A 24,433-nucleotide genomic window follows, 5' to 3' on the forward strand; every position below is an offset into this window, starting at 1 on the left:
CGTTCCCCCTTTCTGTCTCTCTCTCTCTCTCTCTCTCTCTCTCTCTCCCTCTCTCCCTCCCTCCCTCCCTCCCTCCCTCCCCCTGCCCACCCCTCTTTGTTATAAAAAAGGTAGAAATTTTAGAGGAAGAGCAACGAAGAAATCACAGGTCAATTTTTGGTAATACAGCTTCATTAACTGTACAGCTAGATAAGTTACATAGGTCATGCTGCTTCTCTGCAAGACGATGTCCATAGCAGGAAAATTAAAGATGTTATTCTGGGTTTAGCCAATGGAATATCTGCTGTGTTATGCAGAGCTCTAGCGTTACATTTTAGAGTTACCTTTGATACAAATAATGTTGCTAGGATCTGAGCTTTTATGAAGACAGGATTAGAATACTCCTCTCTGTACTGTTACATTTTACTGAATTTGAACTATATTACTGAATTTTTAAGGATAATCTTAAATTTATTTTATATAAGCAACATTTATAGAGGATTAGCCTTGGAGCATTGGTTCAATATGATTTATCTAAAATGGGCCCATGGGAACAATTTATGTGCAAGAGACTAAAGAAATTTGTGCCAAACTATATTCTGTCTTAATAACTGTATGGGAATCAGAAAAGAGATAAAAACTTGGACTAGAGAAATGGCTCAGAGGCTAAGAAAGCTTCCGGTTCTTCCGGAATTCCTGAGTTTGGTTCCAATCACCCAAATCTGGCAGCCCTCAACTTGGTGTTAACTCAAGCTCTCGAGGATCCAAGGTCATCTTCTGACTCCTACTGGCACCTGCACTCACACTGGCACACACCTGCTTCCATAAGTAAGAACTAAACTGTGAGAGAAAGAAAAGACAGAATTAAGACTGTTTTGCTTAAGGCACTAAGGATACTTCTAATGCTGGGTGAGTTCAATCTTTCACTGAAGCCCAGTCACTGTTGAGGAAAATAACCGCCAAGATGAGAAGGAAATAACCCGTCCTACTTCCATGGTAAAATTGGTTCTCTTGTGAATGACTACACATTACCCTTTGCCAAGAATGAACATTCTAAAATTGCTTACCATGTAGGCAGGTGAAAATTGATCAAGTTCAATTGCTATAATGTTCAGATAACTTCTGTTAAATGAGGTATTTTTTTCTTTTATGTAGGTCTCATCTTGAAAATTAAGAGCTGAATGAAGGTGAAATCACGAACATTTTCCTTGCCAGTAAGACTTCTATTTCTTGATCTTGCAGGGATGCTTTATGCCAAGAAGGTATACTTGGGGACTGTGCTTGATGAAGCTAAACATCCCTGCAACCTTTTCTTTGATCACTAATCTCTTTAAGAGGTGGGTCTCAGGATTGGAACAATGGCTCAGCAGGTAGGAGCACCTGCTGGTCCTGCAGAGGACCTGCTACTAGTACCTATACCAAGTGGCTCCTAAACACTTTTAACTCCAGTTACAGTGAATTTGTCACCCTTTTATGGCCTCTGCAGGCCATATGATGCACATACATATATTATATACATGCAAGAATATATAAATAAATCCTTAAAGAATTATGCCTCACTATTTGACTCTGTGAAGACACTGAAATCTCTCGGGTGGTGTCAGGCTGTTTATATAAGTCCAAAACCATAATCATTGCTAATGATTAGGGTTAGATTACATAGGCTAAAACACTGATTTGTATATATTCCTAAGTCAAAGGAAAAATGGCTTTTAATGAGGACAGTTCTCCAGGGATAAGAATGATTTCTTTTCCTCCAATCATCTTACAGATTTAGCTGATGAAAATTTACATGAAGAAACAAAGCCACTATATATTTTTTGTTGATGAAAACTTATAGTTGTAATAAAACAGAAAATTTCTGATACAATAAAAGTGATATTTATTTAATAAGACAAATATTTTAAAATATGATAGCTACAACAGTTTATAATACCTAGATTATGGAGCAGTGAAGATGTTCAGTAGCAGAAGCCATAGATAAAGAAAATGTATTATATATAAACAATGGAATGTCAGAAGCGAAAAAGAAGGAAAATAGATGTAACTAAAAACAATCATAATCATATTAAGTGAATTAAAGAAGCCTCAGAAAGACCTATCTTCTGTTCTCTCCCATTAGTGGTTTCTGTATTTTATATAGATACATAGAATCATATATGTATATATGACAGCAGAAGTAGAGGTGAACCTGTCTAAAGGATCAGTGGGAGAGGGGGGACTATATGGGAAGAACATGAGCATACAGTACACAGCTTTGTGAAAATGTCCTTATGTAACTATGTCACATACAATGTACATATACAGTGATTTTTATTTTAATGTGGTAACTATAGTGTGATGGTTGAAAAAGAATTGTCTCGGGGCCCCTTGGTCTTGTAAACTTTATATGACCCAGCACAGGGAAGGCCAGGGCCAAGTAATGGGAGTGGGTGGGTAGGGGAGCAGGGGCGGGGATGGGGTATAGGGAACTTTTGGGATAGCATTTGAAATGTAAATAAAGAAAATAATAATAAATAAATTAAAAAAAAAAGAATTGTCTCGGGCATTTGAATGGGTGGTTGATGGTACTATGTGGGGAGGGTTAGGTGGCTCAGCCTGGTTGGAGGATGTTTGCCATTGGGAGTGAGCTTTGAAGGTAAAACGTGTCACCTACTTCTAGTTCACTCTCTGCTCTGTACGAGTGGTTTAAGATGTGACTCCTCAGATCCCTGCTCCTGGTACCTGCTACATGCTGTCATGATGTCCCCACCTTTATGGACTTCAACCCTCTAAAACTGTGAGCCCCAGTAAACTCTTCCTTCTGCAAGCTGTCTTGGTCATGGTGTCTTATCACTGAGGTTAGATGTGTTGATGTATATGCATCCCAGAACATGAGAAGTTGAAACAGGAGGATGGTAATTAAACAAAGGCACAACTAACTTTATATAAAACCCCGAGGAAGAAACAAACCTCAAGTGGTACAATGGAGGTGAAATTCTCTTCACATAATTTTTATAAACTGAATGTAACACATGTACAAAGGAAAGTTGTGCTTCACTGGTCTAGTCTAGGACCAGGGCACATACCTCTAGATGGTCTGGTTTTGATTCCCTAAAGGCTACCTTATATTTCTTTATATGGCTTGATAACTGCCAGCAATACTGACTTGCCTTTCTATTAAGTGGTGAACTGTCCCTGGACAGATGGAGTTCCGTCTGCTCCCTTCTCACTGCTCATGCTGCATCAGCATTCTTATGTCAGCACTCCTAGGCTCCAAAGGCAGCTGCTCTTCAGATTCTCCTTTGAACTAGGTACAACATCTGCCCAGGTCTCATTTAAGTGATATTTAATGCATATTCCTGAGGTATCCATATAAGTCATGTTATTGTTGTTCTTAAATCACCCCTTACCATATAATAATCATGTACCACAGAAGCCATGATGTGAGCCGCAATCAAAGTCCCTCAAGCATATGCACTCTAGACATAGCCAGCTAACTTCAACTTTCTGGGCCCAACTTTAGGTTTGGTTTTGGTTTTGGTTTTAGGACAGAGTTACTCTGTGTAGCCCTGGCTATCCTGGAACTCAGAGATCCAGCTGCCTCTGCCTCTCAAAGCTGGAGTGAAAAAGTGTATCACCACCGCCTGGCCAATTTTACTTTTTGTGTTTTTTCCCTGTGATCCTTCTTTTCTTAATTTGAAACATTTTGTTTTTAATATTACTGGAAATTATTTCTAACATGCTAAAAGGAAATTATAAAAACTATTATTATATTATCATTATGTTTATAACACAATTAATTAGAATTATGTTTATAATACTAATGTAACTAAATGAGTAAAGTTCTAAAAATACAATTAAAACATTAATAACATAAGAAGGTGCTATGGAAATGAGATGGAAATAAGACAGGATGACAGGTTACCCAGACAGAAGGTAACCTGAATACAAATCATCAAGTTTCATTTTCTTACTCACGTCTTGAAGCACTCTCTGATCTTCCTAAGAATGTGTGAAGGATGGAATTTTTTAACTTTCCACTAAACATACTTAAGAACTTAAAACCCTTCACTTTTCATTCATACAAGTAGAGACATCACTAAAGATGTTCACAATTGCTAGACAAGTAAGAGCAAATACAAAAAGAGACTAGCACTTCACAGTAACAACATTGTGATAGTACTCATGAGAAAACGTCTACCTTTACATAAGAAAATATCCACAAGAAATCCTCTCAAGAATAAAAAAAATACATTTCTAGAGACAAAAGGAAAATTTATATTCTAGTTAATAATTCTAGAAAAAATGTTAATATGCGGGGCTGGAGAGATGGCTCAGTGGTTAAGAGCACAGACTGCTCTTCCAAAGGTCCTGAGTTCAAATTTCAGCAACCACATAGTGGCTCACAACCACCTGTAATGAAATCTGATGCCCTCTTCTGGTGTGTCTGAAGTCAGCTACAGTGTACTTAAGATATAATAAATAAATCTTTTAAAAAATGTTATTATGCAATACATTTAGATAAAAACTTTCTAAAAGGATGTGATGATATTTGTTCACTTTTTATATTTGTGGAAGGAAATCTGTGTGGCATAGCTCATAGGTAAACAAATGCTTGAGACAATAAAAAGAGGGCTATGCCTTAAGTCTTCTCAGTTACCAATGCCCCTTCTTCCATGCAATCCCGATTAACTCATCAGTATCCTTGTAAGAAAATGCCACTTTGATGGGGGTGAGAGATGAAAAGACAGGAGAAGTTTCTGTAGAGATGGAAGGGGATAACGAAGGTGGTCTGCGGGGATGGAAGGGGAGAACGAAGGGGGCAAAGGCAGGAGGATCTTTGAAATTCAGGATCAGCCTGGTTTATACAGCAAGTTCCAGGCCAGCCAGAGATACAGTGAGATCCTGTTTCAGTAATTAAGAAAAAAATGAAAAGAAAGAAAAGAAAAAGAAGAAAAGACTGAAAGGAAAAACATATCCACTGACTTGGTCACTGAGGAATGTCAAAGATAAGAATGTTTTATAAAGACCAACAGAAGCTGCCGCCCCCTCTTCAATAGGACCATAAAACCGCAAACAATTGAATCTATTCCATTTGAGGGCACGAGAGAGTAACCACAAGTAACAAACAAGAGTCTCTTCTTTTAGATGTGGACCAGTATTTACAAGATTGTAGGTATATCACCACCATTCTACAGTACTGTGGGATAACAATTTGGATTTGTTCCATTTACATTTTTATTAATTTTCAATATTTTAATAGGGCATCATTTTATTTATAAATATATGTAATCTTACTTTAAGATATCTTTAAGAGTCTTCTGGCTTGGCATTGTGATACATTTCTGTCATTCCTGCTATTCAGAAAGCTGAAGAGAGAAGACAACAAGTTTGAAGACAACTCAAGAATACCCTATCTCAAAACTTACACACACACACACACACACACACACACACACACACACACACACACACACACATGCGGGGTCGAGGAGAGAGAGAGTAAAGAGCAAATTAAATACCTTCTTAATAATACTATTTGTATTTTACAGATATTCTATAAGTATAGTTCCCATTTCTTGTACAATGTGATTTTCTTTGCCTTCTTCTTAGTTAGAGCTATTATTGCTATGATGAAACACCATGATCAAAAGCAACTTAGGGAGGAAAGGGTTTATTTGGCTTACATGTCCTAAATCACAGAGGAAGCCATCAAAGGAAAAAACTGGAAAGGATCGTGGAGGCCGGAGGAGCCAATGCAAAGGTCATGGAGGGGTGCTGCTTACTGGCTTCCTCCTCATGCTTTCTTTTAGCACACCCCCAAAACAGACCAAGGGTGTTGCCACCACAACAGACTGGTCATTCCCTCACTGATCACTAAGGAAAAGCCCTACATACTAGCCTGATTATATCCCAGTCTGGAAGCATTTTCTCAACTGAAGTTCCTTCTTCTCAGATAGCATAGCCTGAGTGGAGCCGACATAAAAGTAGTCAGCACACCTATTCTTCCATTTTTAGAGGGATGGAGGTTACTTAGGGTGAAAACTTAGACCCTGCACACAATAAGCACTTCCCTACCTCTGTGGTATACTTCTGGTCCCTACACTTGTATTTTGATGAAATACCAGAAAATTAATCTGCTTTGTTGCAGGTGCAGCTTATCTTTTCACACATATTTCCCTGTTCAACATTTACTAGTTTGGTATTTTTCTGATTTATACCTTGGAATAACTAAAAGTCAATTCCAGGATAAGACAGTCCCTGTGTATTCTTCCAAAAAATTGTACAAATGAAGAAGGATATAAAGAACTGACTTGAGCCCTATTTTCAGCACACACACCAAAATCCCAGCACCAGAGAGGTATGCAGAAGGATGGCTGAAAGTTCCAAGACAGCATGAGACAGACATGACTCAAAGACCCAAAGGAGGAGTGGCAAGGTGAAGTGCCTGCTGCCAAGCCTGATTACACGAGTCTAATCCTCAGAAAGCTCATCGTGGAAAGACAGAAAAAACTCTCACAGGTTGACTTCTAATCTCCACATATGTATGCTGCAAAATTATTAAATAAATAGTTTCTCTTTTTAACGGTGAGAGGATAAAAGGAAAAAAAAAATGAATGTGTCTATAGTACAGCTTTAAGAGTAAGAGATCTGCTCCCCTGCATTCCAGAGGCCAATCTCTTGTCTTGACTCCTGGGATGATGCTTTACTGTACTTGCTTGCTTTTCATCTCACTGACAAATTTTGTTTTCCCAAACAGAAAACTTGTATGGTTATGAGGCTGGGCCAGGGTGTAAGTGATTGCTGAGCCAGCATGAGGATCTGAGTTTGAATTCCAGTTTAAAGAAAGAACTAAGAAATTAAAATTGAACTATACTGCCAGTATAAAAATTAATCTCCAGAATTCAATAGAAAATCAGACACTAAGGCTGAGGAGATAGCTCAGTCATTAAAGTTCTTATCATACAAGGATTAGCACCTAAGTTCAGTCCCCAGAAATTACATTAAAATGGCAAGTGAAGTGGTGTGTGCTTGAAACCAACATTGGGAAGATGGAGACAGGTAGATACCTAGGCTTCCCGTCAGGCCAGCTAGCTCAGTCTATGAGGCAAATTCTAGGTCACTGAGAAAACATGACTCAAAAAGCAAGGGAGAAGGTACTTAAGGGAATGGCACCTGAGACATGATGTTGAGAGGGAGATGTGTTGTTGGTAGAGTCCATGTGGGAAGTGGGAGGGAGTAAGGGGGTAATGTTAACTGTAAGCAAGAAACATTATGCACATGCATGAACCTTTCAAATAAGGAAAACAATAAGAAAAGTTATGTGTATTATTTTTCTCAGAGCAATGCAAGCAAGATGATAATGAATGCACCTTCTAAGTAGCAGCTTTATGCCAACATAACACAAGCCAGAGGCGGCATCTGGGAGGTCGGGACTCAACTAAGAAAATACATCTGTAACTGGGCTGTGGCAAACCTGTGGTGCATTTACTTAAGTGATATGGGTGCCACCCTTGAGTAGGGTCACAGGTGCTGTAAGAAAGCAGCTGTGGGGGCTGAACAGATGGCTCAGCATTTGAGAGCACTAGGTACTCTACCAGAGGTCCTGAGTTCAATTCTCAGCAACCACATGGTGGCTCACAACCATTTATAATGGGATCTGGTATGCATGAACAAAGAGCGCTTATGTATATATTAAACAAATAAATATTAACACAAACAAACAAACAAAGCAGACCGAACAAGCCAGGAAGCAACAAGTAAACAATATTCCTCCATGGTCTCTGCTTCAGGTCCTGCTACCTCCAGGTTCCTGCCCTGATTTCCTGTCCTGAATGCTGAACTACAAGCTGTAAGATAAAATAAACCCTTTTCTCCCCACATTGATGTGGTCATGGTGCTTTAAGCACAGTAACACAAAACCTAACAAAGGCAAAACTTTTTTTCCCAGGGCGGGGGTGGAGCATGGACTTGTTTGTCTGTTATGTCACTGGAAAGAGAATCCAGGGAGAGCCTCAGACATGGTAATCAAGGCAAATTCTAAATTTATTAAAATATCTTTAAAAATAAATATAAAATATCTGAATAAATTTTTGCCAGGAAACCCCCCCCCCAAAAAAAAACACTCAAAAAAAAAAAAACCCAAAACATTTTTAGGATTTAACATAAGTACTGCCTTGTGGACACTTAAAAAGGAAAAAAGAAAAAAGAAAAAAAAAAAAAGAGAGAGAACTAGAAACAAAAGATGTGTAGTGATACAGGGTAGGGAGATGGCTCAAGCCAGACCCCCTGGACACCTGAGTTCAATCTTCAGGAACCCACATGATAGAGGGAAAGAACCAACTCTCATAAGTTGTCTTCTGGCCTCCCATGCATATCCACCCCTAACAAAACAATAAATGAGTAGATGCAATGTTTAAAAGATATATGTACAAAATACTGATTTAATGCATTAAATCAAAACTCTGCAGTATTTGTGTCATGCCTTAACATAGTAAGACAGAGAAGCATAATGTAAAATTCTCAAATGAAATAATATTAACCAAAAGAAGCAGAGAAAATGAATAATAAACAAAAAGCCAGAGAACTAAAAGTATTCAGTAAAAGGGTAGGCTTGAATCTTAACAGCATCAATAACTAAATATGGATGCTCTGTCTCTGCACACATTCAACTGAAATGGCCAGGTTTGTTGAAGTAGAATTTTTAAAGAGCTAGTAAAAACTAGGTTATTTGTCTTTAACCAACTTTTAAAAGTTGGAAAATAATAAAGAACACTTCAAAACAAGACTAATTACCAGGACATGGGAGACGGAATTTGGCTTAAGTATGTACAAGTGATATTGGGCACATGTAAGAAAGTGTCAAAGAATAAATTAAAATATACTTAAAAGAGATTACAAGGGCTAGTGAGATGGCTCAGTGGGTAAGAAGAGCACCCGACTGCTCTTCCGAAGGTCCGGAGTTCAAATCCCAGCAACCACATGGTGGCTCACAACCATCTACAGTGTACTTTCTTTAAAAAAAATAAAAAAAAAAAAAAAAGAGAGAGATTACAAGAGAAATGGAACATTTCCATTCATCAAGAAGACATGAAACTCCCAAATATGTCATAAAGTATACTTTCTGCTGATGGAAAGGCCAAATACACTTACCAGACACTCCTAACTCAGAGGAAGGCAGAGAAAACAGCAATCACAGTTGAAAATTAACATTCCCCTTTCCATAAGCAATAAGAAAGGAGACAATGCGCAGTAAGACGAAAAATTAGACTGCACTAACAAACAATACTATCTAACTAACACAATAAAATAATGCACTCAATATTTTCTAAATATTCTTTTCAAATATACACAGAACACTGCCCAGGGCAGACCACATCTAGAAAAGCAACTAATGTCCACAATTTCACCAAGTTGAAATCTTGCCAGAACATATTTTCTGACCCCAATAAGGCTAATTCAGAAATAAGCAATACACACAGGTTTCAATGTATTTGAACATCACACACTCTAACACATATAAAAAATCATAAGAGATATTAAAATAAAAAACTCTAAAACTCATTGTATACAAAATGTTAAATTCTGTGGCATATGCCCGAGACAGCATTTAGAACTTTAGGTGCTTCTATCTCTGAAAAGTTCAAAACCTTAAAAGTCAGTAATTTAGAGAGGTTAGAAAGAAAATAGCAAAAAGAAGCTCAAATTAAGTAAAACAAAGAAGAACAGAAACAACTGATGTGGAAAAACTAGAAAATTAAAGCTACCCCTGAAAGGATCATTTCCTATGGAAATGGACTAGAAATAACAAACAAGAGAGAAAGAAAAAATTACCAATATCAGACATGAAAACTGGACCACTGCTCTGCCTTACAGACATTAACAAGACACAAAGGGCTGCGTGACAGCTCAGCAGTTGAATGTTTGCCAGTCACAAGGCCCAAAGTTCAAGCCCCAGAAGATTGTAAAAGAATGTGATTGTTAATTCAGCTTGTTAACTCCAAGGTGTCAGGATTCATCCACAAGACAATCCTGTGAAGAATTCCCTAAAGCTAGGTTAGCTTCTGGGCATGCCTGTGAAAAATAATCCCAAGCAGATTAACTGAAGTGAGAAGAAGATCCACCTCAACTTTGTGACACCATTCTACAGACTATAGGCACTTTTAAGGTTGGACAAATGCATTTTGCATTATGAGGTGACTATGAGCCTATGAGACACAGGTGAAAGCTTATAAAGTGATGCATTTTGGTGTCAAAGTGGCAAGGAGTAGATGGTTAATTTTGATGTCAACTTGATGGGATCTAAAGTCAACTTGATGTGATAGGAGTTTGTAAATGTGCCTGTGGATTTCTGGGTCTTCAATTCCATTCCACTGATCAATATGTCTGTTATAACCAAAATGCCATGTTGTTTTTATTGCCATAGCTCTGTAGTAGAGCTTAAAATCATCAAAGGATGCTGGTCAAACTGGATGGTTGCCTGTAAATGAATAAAAATCAATCCATACTCATCATCCCACACAAAACTGAACTCCAAAAATGGATGAAGGACCTCAAAATAGGACCATATACCCTGAATAGGACAGAAGAGAAAGTAGGGACTAGGTGTGAACTCATTGGCACAGGAAAGAACTTTCTGAACAGCACACAACAGCACAAACATTACGACTGACAATTAACAAATGGGACTCCAGGAAAGCTAGAAAGCTTCTTTACAGCAAAGGACACCATCATTCCTGCAAAGTGGCAACCTACAGAAAGGGAAAAGATCTTAACAATTTGATAGAGAGTTAGTATCAAGAATATATAAGGAATAAGAAATAAGAACAAAACAAAAAAATGAACATCAAGAAAACTAATAACCAGATTTAAAAATGGGCTATAAAGTTAAAGAGTAAGTTCTCAAAAGAGTAAGTTCTCAAATGGCTGAGAAACACTTTTAAAATGTTCTAATTTCTTAGCTATCAGGGAATAGCAAATTCAAACTATTTGAGTTTTCTTAAACCAGTCCAAATGGTCAAGAGTAATAAAACACATGAAAGCACATGCTGATGAGGATGCAAGGAAAGGGGATGTAAATCCATTGCTTGGGAACTGCACACTGGCAGAGCCACTACAGAAGTCAGTGTGGCAGTTCCTTAAAAGCTGAAACTTGGTGTACCACAAGAACCACTTACACCCTTTGGTATAAATGGTATCAGATTCCCAATGGAATCTTTTCTCACTACAGAGAGAGTTGTATACATGTTCATTGCTGTTCTCTCTATTATATCTAGAAATTTGAAACAGCCTAGATGTACATCAATCATTATATAAAATTAGATGGATAATGAAAATATGGAACATTTACACAGTAGAACATTATTCAGTTACTAAGAAAAAAATTATGAAATTTATAGGTAAATGAATAGGCATAGAAGTGATCATCCCAAGTGAGGTAACCAAGATCCAAATGGAATCTTCCAAGGAAGGGGAAGTAGAATACAGTGTTATAAAGAGATAAAGGAGAAGCTAGAGAGTTAAATGGGGAGGAGGTAAGAAGCAGGGTAAAGGAGGAAATAAGGGGAGGGACAAATAACACCAATAGACTTTTTAAGTGTGATATGGAAACCTACTACTGTAGCAGCTTACTAAAATACATGAAAAAATTAAATGTAACCACCATATAACAGAGTTGACAATGCCCTAACAGGGTATCATACACCACCTATTAAGATGTCCAGTGCCAGAAATGGGTTATATCATGTTGAGTCATTGGCCAAAGGGATTCCGTAGACAACCTAACCCCCCAAAATCACAGGCTACTGCCAAAGCTATTGGTTATTCTCCATAAGCTGTTGGTAATTTATTATTGCTAAAGACACAACTAACTTATGTCATTAATTTGAAAGCAAGCAAACAAGCAAGTCAGCCAGCCAGAGAAGTTGAGCTGATGCCAAACTAGAAAATTCACCCCTACCAACTAACCATTCATGGTGGTGGAAGAAGGTACTCTGCAGGCACCTGGAGCAGAAAAGTAATCAATTTTACCCAGCTACAACCCATTTCACCTATAACAGAGACCTGTCTGCAATTGTACTGACTGGTTTTCTGTGTCAACTTGACACAAGTTGGAGCTATCACAGAGAAAGGAACCTCCCTTGAGGAAATGCCTCCATGAGATCCAGCTGTTTCCTCAATTAGTGATCAAGGGTGGGAGGGTGGGTTCTATAAGAAAGCAAATTGAGCAAGTCAGGGGAAGCAAGCCAGTAAATAACATCCCTCCATGGTCTCTGTATCAGCTCCTGTTTCCTGACCTACTTGAGTTCCAGTCCCGAACAGCAATGTGGAACTATAAGCTGAATAAACCCTTTCCTCCCCAACTTGCTTTTGGGTCCTGTTGTCTTGTGCGGGAATACAAACCCTGACTAAGACAGCAACATATACTGGGATACTATAGTGACACAAATGGAAGTAACTAATTACTTTTTGATTAATTTTAAGGCCCAGTCTATGAGATGGAACTCATATATTACACAGCAAAAATGGCCAAGAACCTGAGATCTGATAGGTATAGACCTACTGTTATTAGTATGCTAAAGGAATAGCAATAAAATGACTTGAACTTTTATATTATCAAACACAAAGAACAGAGCATTGCTCAAACCTCAATAGGGAAGCTTTTTCTAGCAGTAGATGGTGATTAACACAAAGATCCATAACGGGGAAACAAGCAGAGAGTCTGGAACACTCATCTCTAAATGTGATGATGTCTTTATTAAACCCCTCCCCTCAAGGCTCAGGGAATGTTGAAGAAGGGTAAGGACTATAAGAACTGGAGGTGGTAGATGACTCCAAAGAAACAATGTCTTCCAGACTTAACATGACTGCTACAAATCTGAACCTAGAGACAGCATACACAAGGTCAGCAAAGGTTCACATCAGACAAAATTAGTGCTGAGAAGAAGCAGACATAAATTCTGACCCCAGCATCTCCTTGCAATAGATACCTGCTAGGAAAGAGAAATTCAGTTGTCTCCAATCAAGTGTCACTGGATACACTACCCACACTCCAGGGCAGGCCCATGCCCAGAAGTAGTTGGCCAACACAAAACATTCTCCATCATTGTGTTGTGTTCTTTTGTATGTGTGGTACTTGTTTTGGCTTAATGATTTTCTTTATTTTAGGCTATTTTTGATTTTCACTTGGCGGTATTTTGTTATTGTTTTTTCCTCCCCCCTCCCTCATTGAGAGAAAGAACATGAAGTTAGGTGGGTAAGGTGATGGTGAAGATCTAAAAGTAGTTGGAGGAGGGAAAATATGATAAAATATAAGAATGTTAAATAAAAATTTAAAAGGAGATTTTAAAATTGTAAGATTCAGCTGTAAGTTGTCTAGGGACACATAAAGCATAAAATATGGCAAGAAAATTGAAGAAGTAATAATTCATTTGTGCTTCTCACACCAGGTTTATATGGTGAGTCCCAATCCTGGTGTGACTTATTTATGGACAGACCACTTAAAAAAACTAAATGAAAATGTTAAATTCTAGTATAAATGTAGAATATCTGAGAGCTCTTTAGCTTCATGAGAACAGAATTAGCTTTGTCTCTTATTAATGGAGCTTTAGCTAGTCCCCTGTGTTTCTTGAAATTGAAATATAAAACTACTATTTCAGTGGAGGGATTTAACAGCATACATAGAAAAATTTTTGTAGACTAATATTCAATTTGACCATACATTATTCTGTTCTCACAGGAAAAAAACTGGATACCACAACTATGAGATATGATATATAAAAATTTATGATTAATTTCTAACATGTAAACAAATGTGATAGTTTAAACAATGCCATCATGCTTCTTTTTACAACATGCCTAAGGACAGTCCAGTGGTAGTGGGCTGTCATTCTAGTGATAAAACACACATAGTTATTACTACAGCCTACATATATTTCCTTTTTCACAATGATCTTGAAGTTTAAATTATCTATCTCTCATTAGAACTTTACACTGAAACAATGCAGTCCATATTGTCCTTCCAATGCTATTAGATTGTTTCCATTTGTTTTTTCCATAGAGACATTGTACATTTATCACACTTAGAACAAAATGATCAGAAAAATCAACTTAAAATTCTGCTTGTTTGCCACTTGGCGTCTGACCATTCCCATTAGAGGTCTGGTGAGATCTCTGCCACAACGAGATGAAGCTCAGCCCCACAGAGTGTCTGGCAGAGGGTGATGAGAGCTGCACATTGTTGCCTAGTCTGCACAGAGGTCACAGCAGGGAGAGCATCTGCTAAGAGAATGTGAATGGAGGAAATGACGGTAATTGCCTCATTAAAGAACGCTGGCCAAATCATCACAAGAAAGGACAGAAAAACCCACCTAAAAATTAGGTCTATAATACAGACATTTGGGGTTAGAATTTTTAAAAGTTAAAAAAAAAAAAAAAAATTGAAGAGACTTGGGCATACTATTGGTTTTATTAACGTTCATGGGTGCTCCGTCATTTAACAAACACACGGAAGCAGCATCAGTTATCCAGCTGTAGCCTTTAGGAGTTGTTCAGAGTATGGATGCAAATTCACAGCTACCCAGGCTACAAATGAAATGAAGGGCTGTGGGAAATCTCTAACAAAGGATCAACACACGAATTCTGAAATTACTATACGAGAAGCAAATCATTAGATAGCTTAAGAAATGCTTTTAAAGAGGCAGGATATAAAGCTTTAAACAGCACACTCAAAAAGACAAAGCAGGAGAAAAGAACAAATTGTCTCTACCTGATCAATGCTTGCTTTTTCTTCTATTTTCTATACCCAACTTAAAAAAAAAAAAAAGCCGACTTTCCTTGCAATTCATCAGTGTGTACCCAGAGCTGCAGCATTATTTATTTAACATTATTTATCTAACATTATTAACAATTATTTTTATAGTAAATATTTTTAAAAATGTGAGTTTTTCAAAATAAATAAATATCCAAACTAGTCATAGATTAAACTAAACTGCTATTGAGACACATTATTTTGCATTTCCTGATATTTTGAAGTTAAGTTGTATGAACTTCATCTATATCATACAGCCTAAATATATTATGGTATAATGATACCCTAAAGTTAAATTTTTCCGAATCCAACAGGCATGATAAAATGAGCTTGTTACACCCGTAAGCCAGGTTTAAAATAAGCGAGCTATTTGATGACTTTGATGTTTTGCACCCAAAATGTGCTGGCTAATTTTTCCATCCCATTTACCATTGCAGTCTTTAAAGTGCCTTAATCTCCTGCCCTCAGATGTTGATCTTGTAAGAATAGGGGTCATAGGTCAGAACAGACAGACCTCAAAGGATCTGGCCTATCAATTCATGCCTGAAAGATTTCTCTGCCACAATAGGAACCTACTAAACAGCAAATTCCTAAATCTAATCACAGAAGTATCAGGGTGAAACAGTTATTTATTGGAATCCATTGATTTACATTTTCTTCAAACATTTCTAGCACCTAAATAGCACTGAATTTTCTTTTGGAAATAGGTTTTGGGATATAGTACATGTGAAATAATACCACTGAAGGAGTTCTTAGAGTAAAACAACAGAGTCTAAGCATCGGCTTATTATTTTCAGGAATGCTATTAAGATTACAAAAGCCGTAGTAGCATTAGATTTCCCACGTAAAGTAACTAGAAACCTCTAAATTATCCTGTGGAGATAATGAATGGGAACATTCTAACTGTGCAGAAGAGGACTGAGGGAAGAGCTACCACCACACAATTCACAGCTCTCCTGTTCTGATGAAGAGGGTGCCCTGCAAACACTTTCCATGTGTAAAATAAAACATACAGCTCTTCACTAGGCAACATCTGCCCAATTTCCTAAATCCAAATCTCTTCCAAAACTTTCTTATAAATTTAAAATAATCTGAGTTCAATTGAAGTTACACATGGTTGTGTAAAATCAACTATCATACATCTCCATGTAAAAACCAGGAGTTTGTGCGTGTGTTTAACTCTTCTGAGTTTAAATTAAATATTATATAATTAGATTCTATTTATACTCAACCTGGTCTTTTTGGCCAAAAAGACAGCATATCATAATGTGTCATTTCAATACTGACCTACCAAGAATGCCAAGTTCGGAAACAAGCATAAATAAAAACCATCCTGAACTAAAGACTTTTAATAGTAAGAAATAAAGGAGTTTTCTGCCTTTCCACTCAAAACACCTTAGCAATTAATATTCTTTAAAAATAAAATACTACTTTAAGTTATGTAGAAGATGAAAAAAGTACTCACGGGTTAATATAGTTTAAAAATTAAATATTACATCAAATTAATCGGAAGCACTGGAATATTCTTATGGAATATTCTTATTTTTTAAAATATAAATTACTTTAAAAAAAATCTAAGTCACCACTGCTGAAAAAGGTTTTCCATAATTATCAGTGTGGTTGGATCAGAAGATGTGGAAGGTTAAGGAGAACAAAGACAACCGTCACTGTGCTAGGGAAGGGACAGGATTACAAGAGGGAAAAAGCAAAACCATAAGCAGACAAGTCCCAGAAACAGATGTCTATACCCACAGACACATCTTCCCAACATGAATTCACTACAAACGTTCTTAAAAGGCACATGTGTATCATTTACTAGTTATTTATCAAGTCACTTCATTTACACAATTTTCTCACTGCTGCAAGTCAGTTTAGTCATTCCACAAATCTGTAAGTATAAACTAAAATTTTATAATGAAATAGTTAATTCCATAATGTAGTTTGACAGAATTGTGTCATGTAAATACAATGGCAGATAAGATAATCAGTTTATTAGCCTACCTAAAATCTGTTAAAATTGACTTCTTTTTTCATAGTAAACTGTGTTCTTTAGAAAAGACTGGGCTAGTTCTTAAGAACAAAGCATTAGGTCTCTAATTTTTCACCAGCCACCTCCAGTTTATAATGAGGAAAGCTACAGGGTTTTCTTATTCTTATGCTTCTGAAGATGAACAGAAAAAAAAAAAAACAAAAAACTAAGTAGTAAATACAAAATTATTTTATCTAACATTGTAAGGAATCTTTTCTAATATGGAAGACTTAAATATACAGAATGAACACTTTAACAGACGGTATCTGAATTATTCCTATGATTCATACACAAAATAAATCAGTCTAAACATTACACCAGATACAAAGCTAACTCTAAATGAATTAAACAGATGAAAACATACAACTATAAGAATAACAAAAACAAACCATCCTACCAGAGAAACATGGAAGCAAATACTGTGATCTGGTGTTAAGCAAAGAAGTCTATCTATCCATCCATCCATCCATCCATCCATCCATCCACACACATCCAGCGTTTTGTTTGTTTATTTTTTTGCGGCAGTTTCTCAGTGTATCACTGGATGTCCTGGAACTCACTCTGTAGATCACGCTAGCCTCAAACTCATCAATCTGCCTGTCCCTTCCTCCTAAGTACTGTGATTAAAGACATGAACCATCACATCCAACTTTCAAGGAAAAATTTTTAAGCATGACATCAAATGAAGACTAATTAAACTTCATTAAAATAAAAAACTTTTACTTTATAAGATTATTTACAAGAGAGGAAAACAAGCTACAGAATAGAAAAAATATTGGAAAATATTTATCTGGCAAATGTCCTATATCCACAATATATATTAAAAATTCTCAGAGTACTAACGAGAAAATAAATAACTCAGGAAAAAATGGGCAAAGACACAAACAGTTCATCAGAGGATAAATATAATAGCATCAAAATACCATGTTCAGCATTAGCAGCCATTACTGAAATGAAACTCTAACCACTGCAATTTACCCTAATTATAACCATGATCACTACATATATAGAGTAGCAAAACTTATGTTCACTTGAAAAGCATCAATTATTGGCAAATATGCATAGCAGGTGGCTTACATACTTCTGACAGGAATGCAGGAGAATATGATTCTTCTGTAAAAACAAAGTTAAACACACATCCATGACCACCGTTACATAGAAATCCAACTCCAAAACTGAAGACTAATATTCACAAAAACCTGTACATGTTGTTCATAACTGTCACAGGTAGAAAATGCCCACAATACCTCCACAGAAGAATTAGACAAACACTGTTAGAGCTTCATAATGGAATACTAGCCAACAATATAAAAGAATGCACTACTGAGACAGTCAACATTGCAGATGCACTACTGATACATTCAACACTGCAGATGCACTACTGATACATTCAATATTACAGATGTACTACTGATTCATTCAATATTGCAGATGCACTACTGATTCATTCAACATTGCAGATGCACTACTGATACATTCAACACTGCAGATGCACTACTGATTGATTTAACATTGCAGATGCACTACTGATTCATTCAACATTGCAGATGTACTACTGATACATTCAACACTGCAGATGCACTACTGATACATTCAACACTGCAGATGCACTACTGATTCATCCAACACTGCAGATGCACTACTGATTCATCCAACACTGCAGATGCACTACTGATTCAATCAACACTGCAGATGCACTACTGATTCATTCAACACTGCAGATGCACTACTGATTCATTCAACACTGCAGATGCACTACTGATACATTCAACATCTCAGGTAAATTTCAAAAGCATTATGATAAAAGAAAAATGGACAATTTAAAAGGTGATGAAACATATCTGTTCATATGCCATTCACAAAAACAAAATCGATAACAATATGAAATACCATGTTATTGGTTATCACAGTTATAGATTAGGGATGGGTAGCTATAAATAGCAGTGAGTTGTTTATTGGGGGGGAGGGGTAACTGACTGTTTTGAGTAAACCTTGATGGTCAGAGGGGTAATGCAGATGTATAAGCATTCACAGAACTATGCATAAAAGGAAAAAATGGTTATTTATGACAAGTTGATAAGTAAAATCAATATTCCAAACAAGCAAAACATACAAAGATGTAATAATATTAATTTTTCTCTTATAAAGTTTTTAACTGGAATTCTGCCATTTTCTGCTTCAGTGAACCAATGCAACTACCTACTGTCATTTTTTTTTAAGTATCCAGGATTAAGACCACAAGGCCTTGTACAAAACAAGGCAAGAACTTCCCCATAAATCCATGTTCCCAAGCCCTAACATCTTTCAAAATTTTGTAAGCTCAAAAGTTGATTAAGGGAGTATCTAAATACTTAAAAAATATCATAGGAACCTGTCAAACAGGTATAGAAGCTATCAAGAAGATGTTGCTAGAAGTGGAAATTTGAGCACTGGAGTCAATAAAGATTCTATAGATTATAAATCATGGGGAAATCTAGAACCAATGGCCCTGACTAAGAAATGAATGAAAAAGTTTCAGTGTAATGAAGAATGGATGACTTGATGTCTTAAAACATCTTCCCCGCAACAAAATGCTTAGTAATTACAAAATGAAGTGGAGAAGCTTGCCCCATAACATTTTGGTCACATGGTTAAAATTAAAAATCATCACTAGTGGAAAAACTTAATGCCACTGTGGCATCTGATGACAGAATAGCACACAACATCACTGCTGTGACAGCCTTACTGAAAATAAATACCCTCAATTTATCTTTGAAGGACTAGCACACAAACACAAACTACAATTTGGATTCACCCCAGTGCTTCAAAACTTACACCTTTCATTCTTTTATTGACTTTAAGTGAATAGACAGACAGAAAGAATTTGGTTAAATTCAAGTTTCAGAAAACTTAGCACAGTACTCCTAATTTATAAGCAATGTAAGAGAATGTAAGAAGAAAGTTTAGGGACAGTGGAATGAATCTATTTGATGGATTCAGCATTTGGAGTCCATTTCCAAGACAAGTAACCCCATCTGTTCAAGTTACTGTCACAGATTATTCATGAAACAAGGAACTATGTAGGAAGATATTACTCTAAATAGCAAGACATCTAAGGCATAAAAATGAACTAAAGCATGTTTTGTGTGTGTCTAAAATTGCATTTGTTTAGCTACTGTGGGTGTCAGTGTGTACATGTTGTAGGCTCATGTGTGCATGCAGGCCATGGAGCGAGTATGAAGGCATGAGACAACTTGTAGGATTTGGTTCTATCCTTCCATCATGTGGGTCTCATGAATCTTGGGTAGTTCAGCCACCTCAACAGTTAATTGTTTCATTTTTGAAACAGGGTCTCATATATCCCAGACTATTCTTAAATTTGATATACAGAGAAGGGATGACCTTGAATCAGTAGATCATCAGATCTCTGTATCTGGAATACAGATTTAGAGCTGGAATTATAGTGTATATAATGAAGCTTGTTTTTGCAATGCTGGGGATATCTCAGGAGTTCATGCTTGCTAAACAAGCACACTACCAATTAAGCTATATCTCGTGCTCTCAAATGTTCCTTATCTATTATCTGTTTTTTGTATTTTTTTAAGCCATAAAACACAAGTTTTAGACAAATGAGGAACATGTATGTATGTATGTATGTATGTATGTATGTATGTATGTATGTATTTTGCAGTGCTTGGAATATAACCCAGGGCTTTGAGCATGGTAAACAAGCACCCTACAACTGCATAGCTACATACCCTCAGCCCTAAGAGATGCTGACATGGACTATTACCTATTAGGGAATGCATTATACTGATTTTGATAAGTGGGAAAGTACTATGGAATTTGTAACATATTTTACAAAGTTCAATATATGAAGTGTATTTTACTATAGAATGTAACATCAATATGGAGGAGTGCTGACTGCACTGCTTTTTCTACTTCCCTGTGTTCTGAAAATGTTCATGGTAAGAAGTAAAGTAGAAGGAAATAATCATAGAATGTATTGCTGAAAATATAACAAATTAATCCCAAAGCAGCTAGTTTAAGATACAATAACATGGGCTGGAGAGATGGCTCAGTGGTTAAGAGCACTGACTGCTCTTCCAGAGGTCCTGGGTTCAATTCCCAGCAACCACACGGTGGCTCACAACCATCTGTAATGGGATATGATGCCCATTTCTGGTGTATCTGAAGACAGCAACAGTGCACTCATATACATTAAATAAATAAATAAATAAATAAATAAATAAATAAATAAATAAATAAATAACACAATAAAATAAAGTAAAATAAAAAGGGAAAATAAACATATGGAAGCATTATGAAATTCAGAGCATTTTATAAGACTTTTGGTTGTATCACACGTTTTGGAATAAGCATGAAATCTGATGACAAAGTCTTATAATTATTTTGTTTCAGGAAGTACACATGATTATTATTCACTGAAGAAATCAACAGTCATCAAAGCTCTCAAAATACAAATCACTGTCTTGGTAATCATCACAGCCATTAGTTGATAAAACCCATTCCTTTACTTTTTATATATACCTGTAGTGGCTATTCCTGGTTGTCAACTTGACTATATTTGAAATGAACTACAATCCAGAATTGGAAGGCTCACCAGTGAACCTAATCTGGAGACTGGGAGATAGAAGTTTCTGATCTGGATCTTGGTATGGAGATCTTGAGACACAGTGGTGATTGAATCCAGAAGATTAAGACAGGGAGATCTCCGAGTCCAAGGTCATCTGGGATTAAAGGTGTGGTGGCACACACCTTTAATCTGGGCTACACCTTCTGCTGGGGACCATATAAGCACATTGGAAGAAGGGAGTCTGGCTCTCGCTCTTTCGCCTTCTTGCGGTGTGGGACTCAGCAACTGCTAGATCCTTGGACTTCCATTCACAGCTACTACTGAACCATTGTTGGGATTTGGACTGCAGACTGTAAGTCATCAATAAATTCCTTTACTATATAGAGACTATCTGCAAGTTCTGTGACCCTAGAGAACCCTGACTAATACAATACTCTTCTATGTATATGTATGTGGTATGTACATATATGTCTGCAGGTGTGTAGGATTGCAGATACATATGTGTAAATCCATGTGGAAGCTCAGGGCTGAAAAGGGGTCTTTTTTTTTATTATACTCCCCCTTTTTATTTGACACAGGGTCTCTCAAATGAACTAGAGTCCACTGATTCAGAATTTAGCTAGCCTGCTTGCTCCAGGGACTAACTCTGGGCACTGGAATTACGGGCAGGCCACCATGCACACACAGCTTTTATATGGGTGCAGGGGAAGTGGACTCTGACTGTCAAGCCTTTTACATACTCAGCCGGCATCCTATCCCAGGTTCTACTTCTTGCTACCTTTCTGTTAAGTGTGTCCTCGTCCTCCTCAGGGATCCCCGGGCTTATCTGAACATTTTGTTGCGGTCTCCTTGTATTTGTTGTTGTTTTGATTGAAACAGGGTCTCACTATGTAGTCCTGGCTGGCCTATAACTTCCTGTATAGATCACACTGGCCTCAAGTTTACAGTGTTTTCAAATGCTGGGATTGTAACACCTCATCTGGACTGTTTTTCTAATATTTTATAAAAAGCGACACGTGGAAAACTAGAGTTGCTGAATCTGGTGACAAGGATTACAGCATCTTGAACAGAACAAAGGAGTAGGAGTCATCAACCATCAACTGTGTCAGTGTTAACCAGAGTAAGACAATAGATGTCAGCAACTTGAACAATAACCATGAAGTCTGTGCTGGTGAGAGGAAACACAACAGGCTAACTTTACTCTAAATTCATGTCTACTAATCTAGTGAGAGTTTCCAGTACAGCCTTGAAGTCTTTTTTTTTTCTCACAATGTGTGTACACCTTCTTTCTTGATAAGTCTGTCTACACCCAGCAAGCAGAATAAAATGGTACAACAGGTCATCTAGTTCCATCTTCATGTCTACTTACCTGTCTGGAGGTCTGGGAGATCTCAGAGCTATGGTTTATATCCTGTCTTTATAACCACTCAAAGAAGTCACTGCAGCCACCACCCTCCTGTCTCCTGCATGCTGAATCTTTCCTTCCTATTAACCCATTCCCCATCAACTCTTACATAGTCTGTAATTTCCTAACATTTAGAAAATGCGCCCTGTTCTGCTTCCTCTTCTCCCACTCTGTTCAACAAGATCCCCAGGTTTTGTTCCTACCAGTCTACAGAGCTGTTCTTTTATGTACATCTATGACTTCTGCGTTGCCAAGTGGGTGAAGGCTCAGTGGGCATCTTGATCATTTATAATCAGCATCTCCATACGGCCCTGATACTTACCTCCTTGACTTCTCTTTCCCCTCTTCTGGAACAAAACACATTCTAGAAGACCCTCCAGTTGTCACTGCTTTCTCAGTCTCTTTCACTGCTCCTTCCCAGTACTACAATGACCCAGGGCTATTCCTCTTTTCTTGCATTATGGGTATAAACATCATTTCACCAACTGTTGCTGAAACTTCATTTGCAGCCCATATTATGTACCTAGCCACTACACTTGTAACCCTCTGGAAGACACATCACACCCCAAGCCCATCCTGCAGTTTTTCCCATCTTGGGAACCGGTCCCTCCTTCTTTCTTCTTGCCCAAGCCAAACAAACCTTGGAATCATCCTGGACTCTTCTTCTCTCACAGTCCACATCTGATCCATCAGTAAATCCTGCCGTCTCCACCTTCAAAACATATAGGAATTTCGCTCACCACTTCTATGTCTACTACCCCAATCCAAACTGCCACCATCTCTTTCTGGTACACTGGAAAACCATCCTTAACTGATCTCTCAGCTGCCATCCTTGCTTCTGCAAACTACACTAAAGTAACAGCTGCCAGGAGGAACTTTAAGGAATGTTACAATTTGAATCTAAATGTTTTAGAGAAGCTCATACTAAGGCTTGGCGCTAGTACAACAGTGTTCAGAAGTGATATCAGTGGATTAATTCAACATAGTTTAATGGGTAATTGGAAACTTAAGGAGGTAGGGCCTAGTTGGCAAAAATAGATCACTGAGGATGTACCTTCTGGGTCTCTGCCAACTCTTTCTCCTTTCCAACAGTCATGAGGTGGATAAAATACAACATTTCCTCTTTTAAGTTAATTTTATCAAGTATTTTGTCATAGCAACGAAAGCCAAGTGTGAAGAAGTAAATTACATTAACAGATTACATTGCTTTTTAAACTAAGCCTAATGACTTTCTATTTTTTCTATAATTAAAGTCCACATTCGCAACAGTCAAATGTTACAAAACAAAAACAAAAAACAGTGAAGTTCGTAACTATATAATTAAAAAAAGACTAAGATTCAGTAAGCTGTCTCTCTTTTATTAGTTGTACTTTTTGCTTTAATTGTTTTTGGATAGCATCTTAAAACCAGGTACCAAAACTTCCATATATAAACTCTGGTCCAGATTTTCAGTAGTAAATATTTATCCAAAGGATTTAATCTAAAAACATTCCAAACATGTACACATAAGAATTGATACAGTGGGGGCTGGTAAGATGGCTCAGTGGGTAAGAGCACCCGACTGCTCTTCTGAAGGTCCAGAGTTCAAATCCCAGCAACCACATGGTGGCTCATAACCATCCGTAACGAGATCTGACGCCCTCTTCTGGAGTG

The 24,433-nt window shown here is 37.2% G+C and overlaps 1 protein-coding gene across 1 annotated transcript in view; it reads right to left on the reverse strand.

Annotated features, from left to right (window-relative positions):
- Lin28b (lin-28 homolog B) overlaps positions 1 to 24,433 on the reverse strand; it is a 108,098-nt gene that overhangs the window by 13,858 nt on the left and 69,807 nt on the right. The window contains exon 6 of the mRNA XM_021205337.2: positions 23,421 to 23,492. Within this exon, the coding sequence (XP_021060996.1) occupies positions 23,421 to 23,492 (72 nt within the window). The remainder of the gene's footprint in view (positions 1 to 23,420; positions 23,493 to 24,433) is intronic.

The sequence above is a fragment of the Mus pahari genome, chromosome 9 (assembly GCF_900095145.1).
Source record: "Mus pahari chromosome 9, PAHARI_EIJ_v1.1, whole genome shotgun sequence".
Taxonomy (NCBI): Eukaryota; Metazoa; Chordata; class Mammalia; order Rodentia; family Muridae; genus Mus; species Mus pahari.